The sequence below is a fragment of the Protopterus annectens genome, chromosome 4.part0, assembly GCF_019279795.1.
Source record: "Protopterus annectens isolate FY-2018-M chromosome 4.part0, PAN1.0, whole genome shotgun sequence".
NCBI classification, from domain to species: Eukaryota; Metazoa; Chordata; order Ceratodontiformes; family Protopteridae; genus Protopterus; species Protopterus annectens.
In genome coordinates, this window is record NC_056733.1 from 223602625 (window position 1) to 223622987 (window position 20363).

At 40.0% G+C, this 20363-nt stretch overlaps 1 protein-coding gene across 1 annotated transcript in view; it reads left to right on the plus strand.

The window, feature by feature from the left end:
* SIRT7 (sirtuin 7) overlaps positions 1-4513 on the plus strand; it is an 885398-nt gene extending 880885 nt beyond the window's left edge. The window contains exon 10 of the mRNA XM_044068225.1: positions 3634-4513. Within this exon, the coding sequence (XP_043924160.1) occupies positions 3634-3853 (220 nt within the window). The 3' untranslated portion in view covers positions 3854-4513. The remainder of the gene's footprint in view (positions 1-3633) is intronic.
* Positions 4514-20363: the final 15850 nt, after the last annotated feature.

Below are 20363 nucleotides of genomic sequence, written 5' to 3' on the forward strand. Positions count from 1 at the left end.
AAAGTCCAGTCTAGTACCCTCTCAGGACATGTGCTTTCTGGGTGTAAGACTGAATACAGCATCCCAGATGGCCTTTTGACCCCGGACAAACAAAAGAATCTTTCCCTTTACTTTCATCAATTGTCTCATCAGTCCAGGCTGACTGCAAGGACAGTCCTTCAAGCCTTGGGTTCATGGCATCTTGTATTCTGGTGCTTCCCAATGCCAAACTGCATATGAGGAAGTTACAATGGTATCTCAAAAATGTATGGACACAGCACTGCCAGGATCTGGACACTGTCATTCAAATAATACCTTGCATTCAAAAGGAATTGTTGTGGTGGGCTCAGGAATGTCACCTAAACAAGGGACTCTCTGTGACCCGCCAGAGGCGAGTCAGATTCTAACGACAGATGCCTCAGACAAAGCTTGGGAGCTCATCTGAATGGAAAGTGGATACAAGACAAGTGGCCTGCCAGACTACAACATCTACATATCAACTTGAAGGAGATGTTAGCAGTCCAGTTTGCATTAATAGCTTTCAAGGATTTACTTCTTCCAGGGCAGGTGTTGATTCTAACAGGCAACACAACTGTCATGTGGTACATCAACAAGCAAGGGGAACACATTCTTATCCTCTATGCAGGCAAGCAATGATTTTGTGGGAGACTGCTCTCAGTTTACAGCTAAATCTTCAGGCAAGGTTTCTGCCGGAGCACAGAACTCCTTAGCAGATGTGTTGAGCAGGCAATTATGGATCCCCACGAGTGGAAATTGGATCCTCATGTATTTCAGAAATTGACAGTGTCATGGGGAACTCCAGACATAGATCTGTTCGCTTCTCCACTAAACCACCAGCTGCCAAAGTTTTGCACAAAGGTTTCATCCCACAGCTTGGAAAGTGGATGCTCTTTCTTTCAATTGGAGCAATCTTCATGTGTATGCCTTTCCACCTCTGCCTCTCCTCCCAAAGGTACTACTAAAGGCCAGACAGGACAAGCCAAGGATGATTTTGATAGCTCCAGATTGGCCTCGACAGCATTGGTACCCATTACTGAGAAGCCTGCACGGGAGCCTCTATGGCCTTTGCCTTGATTCCACACCTGTTGTCTCAGGAGGACAGTCATTTGCTCAATGTCAAACTTCACTCTCTTCACCTAACAGCCTGGCATATTCTGTTTTGAACCATAGTGGGTCTCAACTTCCACAGCAAGTTTTGAATGTTATTTTGGAAGCTAGAAGGCCTAGTACAAGGAAAGTGTGCAGATGAATGGAAGAGATTTTTATTTTGGAGTGCAGCAAAGGATTTTGATGTTTCTGAGCCTAATTTAAGTGTGGCTCTTCAATATCTTACTGAGTTACTGGACAAAGGTTTGTCCTTCTCTTCTATTAAGGTTCATGCTGCAGCAATTTCGCTCACTATGATTGTGACCCACCATTGTTTTCTCATCCTTTGTTCAAGCAATTTCTTAGAGGGGCAAAGAATATAAGACCCCACGTAGAGCTCCTACTCCTGCTTGGGATCTCAATTTTGTGTTGGAGAAACTCACTCTACAACCTTTTGAGCCTGCAGCTACTACCGAGTTGAAATATTTATCATGGAAGACTGCTTTTTTGTTGGCCATTACCTCTGCAAGAAGGGTTTCTGAGTTGCAGGCCCTTATGGCAGTTGAGCCTTTCTTAATTTTCCATAAGGATAGGGTATCTTTACGTACTAATCCTTCCTTTATGCCTAAAGTGGTTTCTAGTGTGGCCTTAAACCAAACTATTCATTTGCCTACTTTTTATGCAAATCCCCAAAATAAAGGGGAAAAGATTTTGCACACTTTAGATGTACACAGGCAGTTGCGATATTATTTGGACAGAACTAAAGGGTTCAGGCAGTCTCAGCAGTTATTTGTTTCTTTTGCTTTGAGTTCTCAGGGCAAGCCTGTGTCAAAACAAACTATTTCTAAGTGGATTGGGTTTTGCATTGCTTTCTGTTATTCCCATCATGGCAAGGAGATTCCAGCTGGGATTAGGCCTCATTCCACTAGGGCTACTGCCACTTGACAGCTTTTGAGGGGGGTGGCAACTAAGGATATTTTGGAGGCAGCTACTTGGAGTTCAGTGCATACTTTCTCTAGGCATTATCACCTTCCACTTTATTCTAAATCTAGGGCTGGTTTTGCCACTGCTATTTTGCAGGGCATTTTGGCAGCTCCTGCTTCCTTATAGTTTGGCCATCCTCCCTTACCTCTGCTTTGGGATTCTACCCAAGTGTAAGGACTGCAGCAATGTGAGATGAAGAACATAGTACAGTTTTGTACCTACCATAAATGTAGATGTTCAAGATCCACATTGCTGGAGTCCAATTCCCCTCCTTCCCTCTGTAGTTAGAGGTTGTGTGGGTTGGGTTGTCAATATGGTGTATATTGTATATATTGTACATATTTTTAGTGCAAGGGTGGTTGGTTGGTTGTTTGCTGTCTTTTGGTTTTGACCTTTCTTTTTAGGGTCTTCTGACATCTGGGGCAAGAAAAGACTGAGGATATGACGTCGGTCATGCGCATTTGTATCCTGACGTCCTGATGTCAGTCAGATGCGCCTTGACCGACGTCAGCCTTATACTTTGATATTTGGGCCGACCGAGGACAGCGGACTACCCAAGTGTAAGGACTGCAGCAATGTGGATCTTCGAACATCTACATTTATGGTAGGTACAAAACTGTACTTTTTCATCAGTTGAGGATGCTTCCAGCGTCTGAATTATTTCTCCTCCTAAGCATTTGGGTTGTTAGCCTCCATACTGGCTGTGTTTCTGGAAATCTGACAGGCTTGATGCCTTTGCCTGAAGCCTATTTAATATCCTCATTTTCAAACCAATGGCTTGCTTCCAAAACTAAAACTTAACTTTATAAGCTCCTGATGGATTTTTGAGAACATATGATGCTGGCTGTACTTCACTCATCAACTAGGTGTGATCTCCTGCCTGCTTAATATTCATTCGCTCATCAGCAGTCTATTTTAGTCTGTTCTTTCCCACATCTTAATTACCAGAACTGTGGTTATTTCTCAGTGGTTACCAGTAGTACATCCTGCCGTACTGTTTTCCTATTTGTCACATAGTACTACACTGTGTTCACTGTGGATCTGATCTCCAGCTGAGGTTCTCTTTCAGTTTAAGTTAAGCTTGGGTTTCTGCCCTAAAGGTAATAAAACCATATGAAATTCCCTATCTCAGATATGAAAGTTACACACTTACTGTAACAATAGATCTGGATTGGCAGTTCCGTCTTTATCACTATACCCTCCTGACATCCCGTTGTCTTTCCCTAGTGGGACCATGGTAATCTATGTGTGGATGGTTTGTATATTATCTCTTACTGTTCCTCTTTTTTCTCCTGCCTTAGGGTGGGCTTATGTAGATCAGAAGAGTTCTTGGTCACACAGTGTTGTGGTTAAAACTGGAAGGACTGGAGGGGCCAGGTAATTTTAAAATTTTTATATGCTGGGCTGCCCAAATGCTGTTGGCATTAGTCAAGGTGATAAATATAAACCATGTTGAATGGCTACCGTATTATCTGCAGGCGAAACCTCAAGTGCCGTAATGAATGCACACACACAAGAATTAAACTAAAAAAATGTCATTAATGTCTTTCTTTTGAACTTTAGGTGCAAGGATCCCATATTTAAACTGGCTGTGCCCCTCACAGAGAATGAACTGAGCAGTCATAGCCGGAAGTGGATTGTACCATCAGAGGGAATCAACCTTCCTGAAAATAAATGGCTACAGGACACATTAGAGGCAGATCCTGGAGAGGCCTCTTCATCAGGTGGATGGTTTGGTAGAGGATGTTCCAAAGGCCAAAAGAAGAAAAAGAAACTAACATAAAAGTGAAACATTTTGACTTTAATGGAACATTTTTAGAAACTTTGCTTCTGCTGTTCTTAAAATCATTCCTTGAGGCCTGCACATTTTTTGATATGTGTTGTCTTAAGCAGTAATCCCAGTAAGCAGGGCTAGCTGAAGGCTTTATTGCCTCAGAGTTGCTGCATATGCATCTTATTTAAATGATTTAACAGTTCAGTTATACACTGTTAAAAAGAAAGAAAAGTCTTTCTGGAGTTGTGCTTCAAGGCATGAGTTCAGGCAGCTAGATAACTTATATAAGTACAAGACTCAGTCTGCTTACCTTTAGTGTTGTATTTACCAGTCATCTGGAGTTTCATATAAATTAACATTGGGTGAAAATTTTTTACATTGTTTTTAAGTATTGAAATGTAACTGTTTTTAATATTTACTGATTAACTCACTAATACCCCAAGTTTTTCCTTCACTTGATTAACTTGCTGCAGTTGCATACTGTTACAGGCAGCTGGCTGCTCTGTCTTCTTATGTTTGCTCTCATCTGTGAAAATGCACTGCATTTTATTTATTCACTTGGTAATTATTTTATTTAGTATATTGGACTGAAGTGTCATTAGGTCTTTGTGCTGAGAATTCTGGTTTTACATTTTTTGGCTTATAATGAAATCATTGTTTCATAACTAATCTACAGATGTATGTCTGCTTTCTGGCCAGTGTCATTTGATACTGAGTCACATGTTTAAAATGCCTTTACAATAGTTTGATTTGCACTGTCTTCACCACCACTTTAGTGTATTTTCAGCCTCTAAAGGGGGTATTCCAGAATCTGATGGTACATGGTTATTTGCTTGATTTTTTTTTCTTGTCTTAAATTACTTTTAGATCAGCTTGTTGTCCTTGTAGGAAAATGGCAAATGTGCAAAGTCTCAGTTCCAGCTAAGGGTGATACATCCGCTCATCTAGGTTTTGATTCAAGCAGGGCATACAAACAAGGCATAACTTTCTTTGCAGAAATGTCTTTTCTCCCTCAGTGTTTATGGGGAAAAACACAGACAAACAAAACATTGGAGTGGGAGGGACCAAAGGAGAAGACTAGCCAAGGTTATCTTTGCCTGGTAAATGAAGATATAGAGGGCATATGGAGCAGCAAAATAAAAAAATTAATCTGATGAATATAATGCACAAAAAGGATTAGAAGAAAACTGATAAAATAGAGTGATTCCATGTAAATCTGAGGACCACAGATTCTGGATCTGTTAATGGGAGTGCCATTGGTTAAGTGTATCCAATCTTTTGTTAGTCTTGGAGTGGGGGGAGCGTCTCTTATGGCATCCTTTTATGTTACTTCCCTGTTTGTGTCAACAGTTCAAATTCCATTTATTTCACATATCAAGGAAATCACCGTGAAAAACTTTTCAAAAGCAAACTTCACGTTACTTAAAACTGAGGTGGAAAGTTTCAAACTTATAGAAATCTTAATGCCTTGCGTTCATCAAATAAACTACTAATTAATATCAATAAGGCTAACTACATAGCAGGAGACTCTCTGTTCTCAAATACAGTTGGAAAAAGTGGAACCTTCTACCTAGTGAACTTACTTCCCTTCCTTCCTTATCACTCCTCAAACAAAAAATTAAAATACTCCTGAAAACACACTGGCTTTGTCCTTGTAGTAACCCTGACTAAACAATCATTACTGCTTCTAGTATGGGTAAAACCTTGGTGCAGAAATAAATCCAAATGAAAGGTAAAAAGTAAAAAATGCACCAAGATAACACACAGCAAACGTTTAATCACAGCAAAGTACAAAGTGGTAAGCGCTTTCACAACCAAAGTTGCTTCATCAGACACCACAGTAAAAAATGCACAGGTTTAAATAGAGATTCTAAAATGCCAATTAATCAATAAAAATCACACAATGATTAAGTAGCAGTGAAAAACAATTAAGCCTCATGCTCAAAATAAAAAAAGCATTGCTTAAAAACATTGTTTAAAAACATTGTACAAGAAGGAATCAAATACTATACATGAGAAAGCACTTAAAAACTTATAAAATCATTATAAAACATGGAAAAATACTAGGCAGGAAAAAGTTAAATAGAATACTTGGAAACTAATAGTTAAATACATTAGACTAATTTTCAAAGAACTTAGCTAATCTTAATGCTTGAGATGTCTAGCCTTTAAAAAAGGGACCAAGGAAGTAGTAGCATTCAAACCAGGATACTTTTCAGCATTAAGTTTCAAAATCCACTTCTGTTCATGTCCCTCTGTGATATTCTCAATGTCACCACCTCTGGGGTTTCTATGAATATGTTGTAAAACAAAGAACTTAAAGGAATGAGAACGTCCATTGGACATAACATGATTGGCTAGAGCATTTGATGGTTTATTATTACTAATATCTCTTAGGTGGTCTAGAATACGATCTTTAAGCATTCTATTTGTTTTCCCTACATAAAAGCAGGACATTGTACACAAAAACAATAATAGACCACATCTGTAGATCTGCAATCAGTGTATTGATTAGTGTACAAAGAAAATTTCCTAGTAGGATGTACATATTTATTTTGCTATATATAAATTGACAAGCACTGCAATTCCTGCATGGAAAAGTACCATGCCGATTGGATCTAATAATAGTTCTAGATAATTCACCATGACATAGATGTTGTTTAAGGGATTTATTATTTCTAAAACTAAAAATAGGAGAATGTCAGACCTTGTCTACCAGTCCAGGCACTTCTTGTAGCAAATACCAATGCATTTTGACTACATCTAAGTATTGATTGATGTTACTGGAAAACTGAAACACCACTCTAAAATCATTACTAGTTCTGTTAGTATATCTTGTATTGTCAACAGCATCACCAGCATTAAAATAAGGTTTACATCTAGTGCTTCTCAGCTTCCAGGCATTAGAGATAGTCTGTTCAATGTCTGCAAGCGAGTATCCCCTATGTAAAAATTCTGTTTTTAAATTAGATAGGGCAACTACTGCATCTTCATCTCTGCTATGCAGTCACAGTATTCTAAAAACCTGACCCTTGAGCACGTTCCTAGGAACGTGTCTAGGGTGCATACTAGATTTGTACAAAAGAGTATTTTTTCTAGTGGGTTTAAAATAAATATTACTGCAAAGACTATTTAAAACAGATTTACTAATCTGCACATCAAGGAAACTGATGTCAGTGTTGGAACTATGGTAAGTGAACCTTAAAAAATCAGTAGTTGAATGCAAATATTCCACAAACTGTGCCAAATCAATACCAGAGCCTCTCCACAGCATAAACACGTCATCCACAAAGCGGACGTACCAAAGTATTTGTCCAAAGAATGGATTCTTTCTTCCATTCCACTTTCCATTCCATTCCACTTTCCATTCTATCAAAAAGCCTTTGTAAAAACATGTTTGTATCCTTCAATATTGTATGGCAGTTTGCCAACAAACCATGCAAACATCCCTCTACATAAATAGAGAGAGGTTCAGTACACCACCCAGTGCCTGAAACAATAGGACACATGGGTGGAGATAACAAATTTTTGTGCATTTTTGGTAGGCCATATACCCTGGGAACAAGTGGTTTATATACATTAAAATACTTAAAAAGTGAATCATCTATTAAATTTGTGATTAGTAAATCAAAAATTAAAAAATAAACTTTATCTATAATAGCGTTAACAGTAGGCTTGGAAATGCGTATCAAGTAAAAGTTTCTCCATTTGTGTGACATATAAATCCTTGTCCATTAACACTATACCGCCTCCTTTATCTGCCTGCTTAATAACTATTGAATGTATATTTTGTAATTCTTGCAGGGCTCTGTGTTCATCTACTGTCAAGTTATAAAGTGACATACTAGTATCAGTTAAGTTGTTTAATTCTCTAAAAGCAATTTCACATACATCTATGAATCGTTGAATACCTGTTGGTAAAGCTGGAACAAAGGTACTAGGTTTTCTGTATATATTATGTCCTTTATTACCTGCAGTAGTATCTGTAGGAAACAAACACTTCAGGGAAAGACTTCTGCCAAGTAGTCTTAAGTCCTTCAACATTTCTGCTGGGTCGGCCCTCCTTGCAGGAATAAAGGATAAACCTTTATTAAGAACACTAAGCTGTTCACTATTTAACATAAAAGAAGAAGTGTTGATGTTAATGAGAATTTTGTCCTTGTCACATTAGACATTGAATCCTTATTCACTAGTATGCCTAACACCTGGGGTGTTGACAGCGTTAGGGATTTTCTTTATGTGAATAAGTGTTTCACCAACACTAAGATACAGTTGATTTGTAGTCTCTTAGAGATTATCCTAGAGAACAACATTGTTATGTTCCAGGAGCAATTCTTTTTGCAGAAAGTTGGCATGGCCATGGGCACTGCATGTGCAAATAGCTACACCAACTTGGCTTTGGTCAGCTGGGAAGAGCAAAATGTGTTGTCAAACAATAATCCATTCTTTGGACAAATACTTTGGTACGTCCGCTTTGTGGATGACGTGTTTATGCTGTGGAGAGGCTCTGGTATTGATTTGGCACAGTTTTTGGAATATTTGCATTCAACTACTGATTTTTTAAGGTTCACTTACCATAGTTCCAACACTGACATCAGTTTCCTTGATGTGCAGATTAGTAAATCTGTTTTAAATAGTCTTTGCAGTAATATTTATTTTAAACCCACTAGAAAAAATACTCTTTTGTACAAATCTAGTATGCACCCTAGACACGTTCCTAGGAACGTGCTCAAGGGTCAGGTTTTTAGAACACTGCGACTGCATAGCAGAGATGAAGATGCAGTAGTTGCCCTATCTAATTTAAAAACAGAATGTGTACATAGGGGATACTCTCTTGCAGACATTGAACAGACTATCTCTAATGCCTGGAAGCTGAGAAGCACTAGATGTAAACCTTATTTTAATGCTGGTGATGCTGTTGACAATACAAGATATACTAACAGAACTAGTAATGATTTTAGAGTGGTGTTTCAGTTTTCCAGTAACATCAATCAATACTTAGATGTAGTCAAAAAGAATTGGTATTTGCTACAAGAAGTGCCTGGACTGGTAGACAAGGTCGGACATTCTCCTATTTTTAGTTTTAGAAATAATAAATCCCTTAAACAACATCTATGTCATGGTGAATTATCTAGAACTATAATTAGATCCAATCGGCATGGTACTTTTCCATGCAGGAATTGCAGTGCTTGTCAATTTATATATAGCAAAATAAATATGTACATCCTACTAGGAAATTTTCTTTGTACACTAATCAATACACTGATTGCAGATCTACAGATGTGGTCTATTATTGGTTTTGTGTACAATGTCCTGCTTTTTATGTTGGAAAAACAAATAGAATGCGTAAAGATCGTATTCTAGACCACCTAAGAGATATTAGTAATAATAAACCATCAAATGCTCTAGCCAATCATGTTGTGTCCAATGGCCATTCTCATTCCTTTAAGTTCTTTGTTTTACAACATATTCATAGAAACCCCAGAGGTGATGACATTGAGAATATCACAGAGGGACATGAACAGAAGTGGATTTTGAAACTTAATGCTGAAAAGTATCCTGGTTTGAATGCTACTACTTCCTTAGTCCCTTTTTTAAAGGCTAGACATCTCAAGCATTAAGATTAGCTAAGTTCTTTGAAAATTAGTCTAATGTATTTAACTATTAGTTTCCAAGTATTCTATTTAACTTTTTCCTGCCTAGTATTTTTCCATGTTTTATAATGATTTTATAAGTTTTTTAAGTGCTTTCTCATGTATAGTATTTGATTCCTTCTTGTACAATGTTTTTAAACAATGTTTTTAAGCAATGCTTTTTTTAGTTTGAGCATGAGGCTTAATTGTTTTTCACTGCTACTTAATCATTGTGTGATTTTTATTGATTAATTGGCATTTTAGAATCTCTATTTAAACCTGTGCATTTTTTTACTGTGGTGTCTGATGAAGCAACTTTGGTTGTGAAAGCGCTTACCACTTTGTACTTTGCTGTGATTAAACGTTTGCTGTGTGTTATCTTGGTGCATTTTTTACTTTTTATTTTTTACTTTTTACTGCTTGTAGTATCTTTACTAACTAGTGCAACATGGAAGTACATATGCAGACATTTGAAGCTGTATTAGCCACTAATATATGTAAATAATTAGCTCTAAATATTGTAAATAGTTTTTATGAAATGTGTAGAAATATTTCATCTATGTCTGTTTTTTTTTTGTAACATTATTGATCTTGTCTGTTCATGTCTGTCTTGCAGCTTATCTCCCCGGGCCTGTACTGAAAATGGACATATATCCAGTTAGACTAGCCCGGTCAACAAATGTAAAATAAAAAATAAATAAAAATAACTAAATAAATAAAGTCCCCATGCTAAAGGATAACACTGCCCTAGCTACAAAATCCTTTACTAATGCATTCTTCGGGCGCCTACAAGAATGCATGAATCGTGCTATCCCAAGCAAAACCAAGACTCACTCCTCCAAGAAAAGAAAACCAGTGTGGTGGACCCCTGCCATAAACAAGCTATACAATAGAAGGAGGAAACTAGTGCAGAAAAGAGTAAAATCCCAAGAAGGGAAGGCATCCCTGATCAGTATAAGCAAGAAACTACGATCCCTCATAAAGTCATCCAAGGTTAGCTTCGAAAGCAAAATTGCCAAGGACTCCAAAGATAACCACAAGGCATTCTTTAACTATGTCAAGAATCTAAGTGGCAATGCTCAGATCTGCTCGGAGTTAGTGCAGAATGGCACAAAATACACTGAACTGACTGATATCACCAACATCACCCACCTCTCACCCCCAAAAGGGCCCATAACCATACCAGAAGAATGTAGAGCCCCTGAAATCACAGATGCTTAGGTTAAAACAGCCCTCTCCAAAGCCAAAAACACAGTATCAATGGGACTGGATGGTGTCCCAGGCTGCGTCCTACACGAGCTCAAAGACAAACTACTCCCTCACCTAAACACACTGTTCAAACTCTGCCTCTCCACAGGCTATGTACCCATACAGTGGCGCACAGCAACGGTTATTCCACTCCACAAAGGTGGAGCCACAACAGACCCAGGGAACTATCGCCCTATAAGCCTGACTAGCTTGGTCTGCAAGGCTATGGAGCACATCATCATGGAGCTCATTAACAGAGACATAGGGAACCTCCAAACACTGGACCCTACCCTACCCAGTTCAGCTTTAAGGGCAGATCATGCCTCCTAAACCTGGTGGACGTCTTTGAGACAGTTACCAAGGCTATAGATGAGGGAAAGGTGGTACACACAGCCTACCTAGACCTCGCAAAGTCCTTTGTCATCATTCCCCATTCTGGTATTGTAGACAAACTCACCAGCCTGAACATAAACCCCTACGTCACAAGATCTCACATGGTGAGACTTGTGGGAGCTAGCTCCGACTCTAAACCAGTTACAAGTGGCGTTCCCCAGGGCTCAGTCCTAGGACCCCTCCTGTTCGGTATATACTTCTCAGAGGTACAGGCAAGCACGGGCGGACTATGGCTGAACAAGTTTGCAGACAATTGCAAACTAAGGGCTATAATTGACTCTCCGGCTGACACAGGCATCCTCCAAAAGGGTCTCACTGAGACGGATACCGGGTGTCAAAATCATGGCCTCAAGCTAAATGCCAAAAAGTGCATAGTCATCCCCTTTGGAAAAAATAAAGTACCCACAAACTACCACATAGGTGGTAGTCCCCTAAATACGGAAGATGTAATAAGGGATCTGGGGACCCAAGTAGATAGTAATCTCTTCTTTGATAATCACATTGCCAAAGTGGTTAGAAAATCCTTCTATGTGGCCCACCTAATCACAAAAGGGTTCACATCCAGATCAAAAGAGGTCATTGTGCCCATCTACTCATCACTCATCAGACCCATCATAGAGTACAATGCCCCATTTGGGATGTACCTTACAAGACATCTGCAACAGCTGGAAAGACCACAGAAGTACCTCACCAAGAGGATCACTGGCCTTAAACAGATGCCATATGCAGCTTGACTGAAGAAACTTCAGCTGTACTCGGTTGCATACCGCCTACTCAGGGGTGATCTTTGCCTGACATACAAGGCCATGTCCAACCCAGAGTTGATGGACATGGTCCACCTAAAGAAAAACATATCCCCTCGAGCCACACACTCTAGGGATCTAAACCTCACCACAACAATACATAGGACGTGCTGGAGGGATAGATTCCTGTCCCAGAGACTTCCCATGCTTTGGAACAACATTCCAATCTACACTGGGCAGAGCTCCTTGCTAACACTCTTCAAGAGAAACCTTGACAAGTGGATGGGAAACAGAAAGTTTACCCCAGGGATCACTTCAGTTGCTCTTCTGGACAGAGGCACAGGGAACTAATGTAAGGAGGCGGCGAAAGCCAACACATTCTGGCTAGGCTTATAAATGCCTTTGGGCAGATAGCCTAGTACCTACCTATGAACCTATATCGTACTGGTGCTGATGTCCTTTCATCTCAGCAGGATCTGTTACTGCAAGATTTGATAAAAGTGAACCAGGTAGTACTCAGTGTGATAGTGTTGTTTTTTCCTGGTCTTTTCCCCTCATTTCTTGCCAGTCATCAGCCCCACTCCCAAGTGTGCATGTGCATGACCAGTGTTTTTTTTTAATGTTCTCCCACCTCATTCTGTGCCAACCATTGAGCCAGCAGACCCATAGAAATGAGATCAGTCGAGAGTGATGTCATACAGGAGGTCACTGGAGAGTTTGTGCCCTCGCCAGTATCTGATAGTAGTGACCTATGCACTTGCATTACCACAGGAATTATCTGCGCCCTCGCCAGTATCTGATAGTAGTGACCTATGCACTTGCATTACCACAGGAATTATCTGCATCCCTCCATTCCCCCATATGTGAGCTTCTTTGCATGCGTTGACAGAGGATGCCTTCACAGACTTCTGTAGCTGCAACAAACTGCTTTAGACCAAATGTCCTACTACTCCAAGCTTTAAAACAATCATAGATCCAACCCAAAAACATTTTGGAACAGTATATCTGCTCTCCTCTCTCCTGGCAAAAAAGACAATCCCTGCCCTCACCCTAACTCTTCAGATCATATCTTAGCTACCCAATTCAACTCTGTCTTTATTGATGCAATAGCCAAGCTCAACACATCATTCTTCAATAAAACTTCAACTGCACCCTCATCCCACACCCTCAACTCTAGTCCCACTGACGTCAACACTACTCACCCCCCCTTTTACCATACAACCCGTCTCTCTGCACACCGTAAAAAAACTTCTGCTAAAACCATACTGTCATGCCCCAGACAACCTTCCATCTAACTTTCTCAAGCTAGCTGCTGATGGCATAGCCCTTCCAATAACCATAGTTATCAACCATTCAATCTAAGAATCCTATGTACCCCTCCTCTGGAAGAAATCATTCATCATTCCCCTCCACAAAGGAGGCAACAATACTGAAATTTCCAACTTGCGTCCTATAGCCATCCTGCCCCTATCTCAAAAGTCCTTGAAAAATGCATACTCTTGCAACTCCTTCCCTACCTCCTATACAATCAACTTCTTTCTCCAACTCAACATGGATTTAGACCTGGACCATAGTACTGCCACTGCCCCTCTCTCCTTCCTTGACATCATCAACCGTGCTCGAGACTCTGGCAACATTGTATCTAGCCTTCTCCTAGACTTATGAAAGGCCTTTAATACTATTTCCCACAACCTTCTCTTGTCCAAACTCTCTCTTCTCAATCTCTCCCCCTCATCTGTTAACTGTTTTTTCAGTTACCTTTCTAATAGACAGCAAGCCGTCGAGTGGAACAATAGTACCTCTTCCTTCCTTCACACTCCAACAGGAGTTCCACAAGGCTCATACTGGGTCCCTTACTTTTTAACATCTTCATTAATAATTTTCATCAGTGCATCCTTAATGACAAACTTGTCCAATACGCGGATGATTCCACCATAATTTTCTATGCTGAGTCTCTCCCCAAACTCATGCAACTAACACAAGATGCCTTCTCTCGTACCGAGTCTTGGATGTTGAAAAATCACCTTGTTTTCAATGCATCCAAAACCAAAATCATGATTTTTACCCCATCTAAAAACACCAATATTGATAAAAATTCCTTCTCCAAAGTCATTCAGAATAAGATTCCCATTGAAATAGTCTCCCATACAAAACTTCTAGGTGTTATCATCGATGAACATTTAAAGTTTGACATTCATATACAAACTAGTATTAAGAAAACGCACCAAAAGCTCAGAATGCTGTATTGTCACAGCAGTTATCTCACTCCCTCTTCCAAACATATACTGTCTATTTCCTACCTCATCCCCTCTCTGTTGTATGGAGCTCCTCTCCTTACCCAACCTTCAATCCTCCCTAAAGTCAAAACTGTCATCCTGCTACAATAAAATCTCTAAGTTGGCTACTGGGACCAAATCCTCCTCCCACCACTGTGATGCACTCCACTCCTTGAACTGGCTGGAACTCCCCCACTATCTCTTACATTCAACTGTTAACTGCTCACAAACTCATTTTCAAACCCTCTAACTGCCCTTCCCTCTCCTCCATACTCACCTTGCATCATCCTGACAAACTACTCAGGTCCAATAACCAGAACCTCCTCAAAGTGTACAAACCATTACAAGGTCCAGTAACCAGAACCTCCTCGAAGTGTACAAACCGTTACATGCACCTAGGCAATTTCTCCTGTCTTTCTACCTCACTCGCCTATGGAATTCACCCCCCCCCCACATTCAAAATACCCAAAACCACTCTGCCTTCAAGACCATGCTCCATTCCCATCTGTCTTCTCACTAGGAATACTCATGCTTTCACCCCACCTGACTCACACTATATCATTTCTGCTCCTCCATCCTTTTTTTTTTCTCTCCTTTTTCAAAACCCAACCTAGTGACTCCCTTCATTTCATTTTCACCCCTCTCCCTTTTTTCCTTTCTCATAACTCAGCCTATTCACCTTTCACTGTTCTACTCTCTTGCTAATTCTTCGTACCTCTCATCTCATGAAACTGAGTGCATAAGTGCCTGCACTCCAAATTATACTTATGTACTACAAAGTACTTGTTTTAATTTCATTCAATGCTTTGTTACACCTTGTTCAAATGTTATTTTTCTGTCTTCTATATTACTGTGTTTTTTTAGTAGTTTTAAAAACTGTATTGTACTTAACTTTGTTGATATTAGCTTTGTAGTAATTGTATATGGAGCTTTTCTCCCCGGGCCCCTATTGAAAACAACGGGCTCATTTTGGCCCAATGAACTTTCCCGGTTAACAAACTGCAAATAAATAAAATAAAAATAAATAAGTCCTTTCAGGAATTCATATCCTTTTTTTCTGTACTATGACCCTTCTGCCCTAGCAATGAAGTGGCAGAAAGCAAGCTGGGAACCACTGCACCCTTCCCCCAGGAAGCTCAACTCACTACTTAAACTTGGGTTAAGTGGAGTACAAAACAGGACTTTATCCCTCTACACCACAGAGCAGACCACATGGCTTCTTTCTTCCTTCCCCTGTTGGCACGTATCACTACATCTCCCTATGTTTTCATCGCATAGGAGTCTGTGTTCTTCAGCTGAGATTTATCTGCTGATGACTGGTGCTAGGAAGTGAGAGCCAGCTGGCAAAGAGCTGTTCATTGGTTCATAGCTGTGTACTAGGCTAATGGCCCTGTGGCCCTCACAAGCCTAGCCCATAGAAGTGCCGTGGTATTGTGCCACCCATTGTTAGTTCCCAGCGCCTCTATCAAGTAGAGCCACTGGAGTGATCCCCGGGGTGAACTTTCTATTTCCCATCCACTCATCAAGATTTTGCTTGAAGAGGGCTTCCTTCCCCTGTTGGCATCTGTCACTGCATCTCCCCATCTTTTCGTCGCATAGGAGTCTGTGTTCTTCAGTGGAGATTTATCTCGAGGGGGCGTGGGATTGTTATCATGTCTTGCCATGTTGGGAAAATTTTTGCCTTCTGTAAGCCCTACATATTTTTCTTACTCCAGTTTTAAAGTAACTGAAGGTTAAGACTAACTGAACACTATTTTTTTTAATTTTTTTCAGAATTCCAGTTTCTGAATTCTGAGACTGAATTTTGAAAGTAAGGATCTTTTACTCGTTGTCCTATACATAGTCATACAATCTGCAACCTTGGTCTTTTCCTCTGAATGAGTATCGGGCTCCATTGACTATACTGGTATACATGCATCAAACATGGTTGGAGCAGTTTGAGTCACAATTATGTATAACTGCTGCTTCTCAGTGCTTACAGAGATGCTGGGAAGGAGTCCTATACTCTACACTTTAGCATTCTGGGACTCACGGCAAAATCTGAGTTGTAGAGTATATGAGACCATGTCCAGACCATGGGTTGTGGTGATATTTCTGTTTCCAGTGCATAGGCTTTGTCTTCATTGGTGATCGAGTGTTAACAGACTGCTGACGGCATTGTGGATTATCATCCTGTACCAGCTGCTGTCTGTTACACTGTGTTTGATTTTTCATTACTTTTTAAATAGTCTTCCATTGTCCTTTTCCCAGATGTAGATGGCCTTACTTAATCAGCCAGCCACTGTTTTTTTTTTCCTGCATCAGTCAAGTGATGGATTCATTGGCAGTTTTCCAAATACACACTGGCATTTTCTTTGTCTAGGATACAAACACCTTTAAGACTGACATGCCTAGCTTTTTTGCTCCCCTTTCCCTCATTATGCCTGATGGCCATCTGGCAAATAAGTAAAACTACTACCCCTTTATTGATGTTATGTAAAGCTGTTTATTGCATGGAGGTCATGCAGGCGGCCATCAGATTATTACTGCACATTCACGTTCACCTGTGTGTCATGTAAGTGCTCCAATAGTAGATATGCATCACTGAAGTCTGACTTCTGCAAGTGATACAACTGCTTTGGCAGCCCTGCCTCCTTGAGTGGCCAAGGCCCCACTAAGTCTTCAGTCTGCACCAAAGATGCATTAATAGGAGATGTGCTGTGCAACATAATCCTCAACGTCCTATTTGGGTGATGCAAGCAGTTATTGCCTCTTTTATTTCTGTGCTACCTAGCTGTTTTTTCCAGTGCCTGAAGTGCCATTTGATCCCAGGTCAGCTGAGTCATAGCCAGGGCTCCACATGGTGCTGGAACAGACACTTTTCCTGAGCAGAACCAAATACTGACACAGATGACAGCACAGCCTGTTCCTGACTTGGCCTAGAACAAGTACTGGGTCAGGTCATATTAACTTTTATTCCCTTTTGTGGATTGAAGGTGGCAAATGTTATTTGTAATACAGCCCAAGCAGCTTCACCTTCCATAAAAAGTATTTATAGAAAGAAAGCATAATTTATTTTCTCCACTTCATCCTCCAGCAGGAAACCATAAAGGAGGACTTGTAAATAGTGGCACAATTTGACTCCTGCTGTCAGAGTTGGGAAACAGAACAGCAGTCAGTCAACAACTTCAGTCTAGTAAATTAGGAGGAATGCAGCTCCAGCCTGCACACCAGAGGGCTGTTCCTTTTTGATTGATTTGTTTTATTCCAAAGGAAGCCTTACAAAGGCCATGCAGAAGAGGTGAAAATAAGATGGGCCATTCTATATTGTGTGCTATACGTTGGGGAAAAGGCACATTGGTACATACTACCTGCAGTGCAGCATTGTTTGTTAGCAGGGTAATTGTATACCTTTCACCTCTGTTGTGAGTACATTCTTGAAGTGGCATTGTTGTGTGTCTGGGGAAGGGTATACACTGCAATTCATCCATGAACAAGAGGATGTAATTTGCCAAAATATGAAGTATTGTAGTAAGCAGCCACTACGTGGCAATTAGAAACCATCATCTCCAGTTTCTGTCTGGTGAGAGACACTGTCCTGCAGTCATTACTTTGTGCTGGGTAGGAGTAAAGTACAGCATTATGTCCATTCGTAAGGAGTCTTGTACTTGGAGCGTCTCATAGCAATGATGCCATACTTATGCTATGTGAGTTTGAGGGAGATTGGGCTGTCTCAAAGGGCAGACTCAACATTTACTGTACTGTTGCAAAGTAATGGGTGTTTATGATTGTAGGGCACAGTGTTACTAGACCATCAGTTTGAGAGAATGAGGAACAATGGTTCATCTGACCTAGCGCACACTCATCAAAATTTAAGTTAGTATTTAGTAAATGCAGTGTGAGGTCTTGGAAGAGAAAAAGAAAAATGAATATACAGGATATAGTAAAGCACGTATAAACCCAGGCAAGCAGGTCACCTGGTGCAACATGTTAGCCAGGATGCAAGGAGAGTTAGATGGGATATTTAATAAATTGTAAGAAAGAATCACAGTTATTGCCTTGTTCTAAACTTTTGGCCTCCTCCATCATAGCTCTTCAGGGGGGACTCGTTATCACTGGCACATCCAAATTGGTAGTGGATAGTTTCCCAATAAATACCTTTTAACACAGAGATTGAAAAAACTGCTATATATCCTCCATTGTCGGGAAAAGCCGCTGGCCAAAGCATACTCCTTACTTTGAGAGGAATTGCGTATCCATATATTACCTCAAGATAAACTTGCATTCTTCACAAAACTTACGACTTGGCTAAAGGATGCTAGAATATTTAAATCTGAGAGAAGATTGGCCTAGATGGATCACCTGGCTTGATGAATCTATGAGTCCTTACCCTGTTATGAAGGAGTTATCGGAATGTTGCATACGTTGTTTTATAATGACAAGGGAAAATCTATTAGACGAGACTAGGTTCATGAGGAAAAGAGATTTAAATATATCTGTTGACAGAGTGCTGGAGCAAAGTGATATCTACCCCAAGATATGCAACCTGATCTCATAAGTATTGATTCTTTGGTTAGCAGTGTCAATTTAAGCATTTTTGTGCATTGTCTAAACTCAGTAGAATGTTCTATGTACCCTCGGTTGGAGATATGTCTAAGGAATGCTGGATGACTATCTTTTGGGACTGTCCCACCGTAACTATATACAATCTAATATTACAGGATATTTGTGACTGATATGACCTAATTCAGTTGTAATTACTAAGACAGCATTCTGGGGCCTATATTCGATCTGCAAAAAGCCTTTTCAGGGAACGGATCTTTGCCAAAAGCTATCTGTCAAAATCTGACTCCGTCAAACGTCCATTGCAGCAAATTTTTTCATAGGGGAAAAACGCTTAGCCGGCATAAAATGTCACAAAATTTAAAACCCTCCAAAGTGGAGGGGGACCTTCACCCCCACTCCCCAACTAAATATACCAACTCTGAGATTGCACTACAGTGGTGAAAAGGGCAAATTCCTGATGATGGCCAAGTGTTATTTTCTCCTAGGAAAAGATTTGCTGAAACACTGTTCGACGGATTCAGATTTCGACAGTTAACATTAGGCAAAGAGCTGTTCGCTGAAAAGGGTTTTCACAGATCTAATATAGACCCACATTTTTGCTGGGTTTTTCACACCATACCCTATTACTGAACTTCGTATCATTTAGATGCTTGAATTTGTTTCTGTTTGTAAAGAAGGATGTCCCTAAAAAATTGAAAACATCTGCCATGCCAGTATTCATGGATATTGCTACAGTGATGGAAGAAATCACAAAGCTTGAACTGGGTTTAGCCAACCCACTTATGAAAGCCACCTCCCTTTGAAGTGGGCCTCATGAACGTCTTTCATCTCAGAACATTTTGTATTTTTCAAAGAAATGTAGTTAACTGTTAAATGTAGTTAACCTCTATCCACAGCTGGTTTACATGAAATGTTATCCATGTTCAAATGTGGTTGTTTACTATTTTATTCTGGTTATGGTCCTTGCATTGCTAAACAGAATCTGCAAAAAGAAATTGCTTGAAAAGAGAGTATGGAATTGGGTTTGCACTTTGGAGAGTGCTCCACTAAAATTGTTGTTAGGCTTTCTATATATAGTGTGTTCTGTATTGTATTCACTTAAGGAGACTGAAAAAGGCATCCAGATGTCTGGCCTGTTATACAGATGATACTTGTGTGTGGTTAGGGGGAAGATGCACACCAGAGTGCATACTTCCTTCAGGAAATCAGTTTATTTCTTGTTTATCAAATCCCCCAACACTTTCTTTTTAGTCCACCTTTTTGACTGTCACACAGAGAACTTACTCCGTAGAGGGTATAAATCTCAAGGCTTTCACCAAAGATGGACAAAAGTTTTTAAAGTAGGTAGTGGAAAGAACTTAACTTGATTTTTGTCTTTTGAGTGATCTGGTCTGCAGATTGTTTTCTGCCATGATATTAGATGTATTATCTTAGAGTAGGTAGAAGAAAAGAAAGTAAGTTGGCCACAGATAGATAAAATAAACTCTTAAAGGGAGAACTTGATAAAATGTAGGTAAAGGACAACTCATCATATCTTGAACGTTTCTGCATTACCAATGTTCCTGTATAGCTGTAAGTGCTTATTGTTATTGAGTTTGTATACTCTGAAAATAGCTTGATTTTGCGTGTGTTTCCAAGAGTGGGGGGGGGCTTTGCAGGCTTCCAGGGATCTATGGTCTTT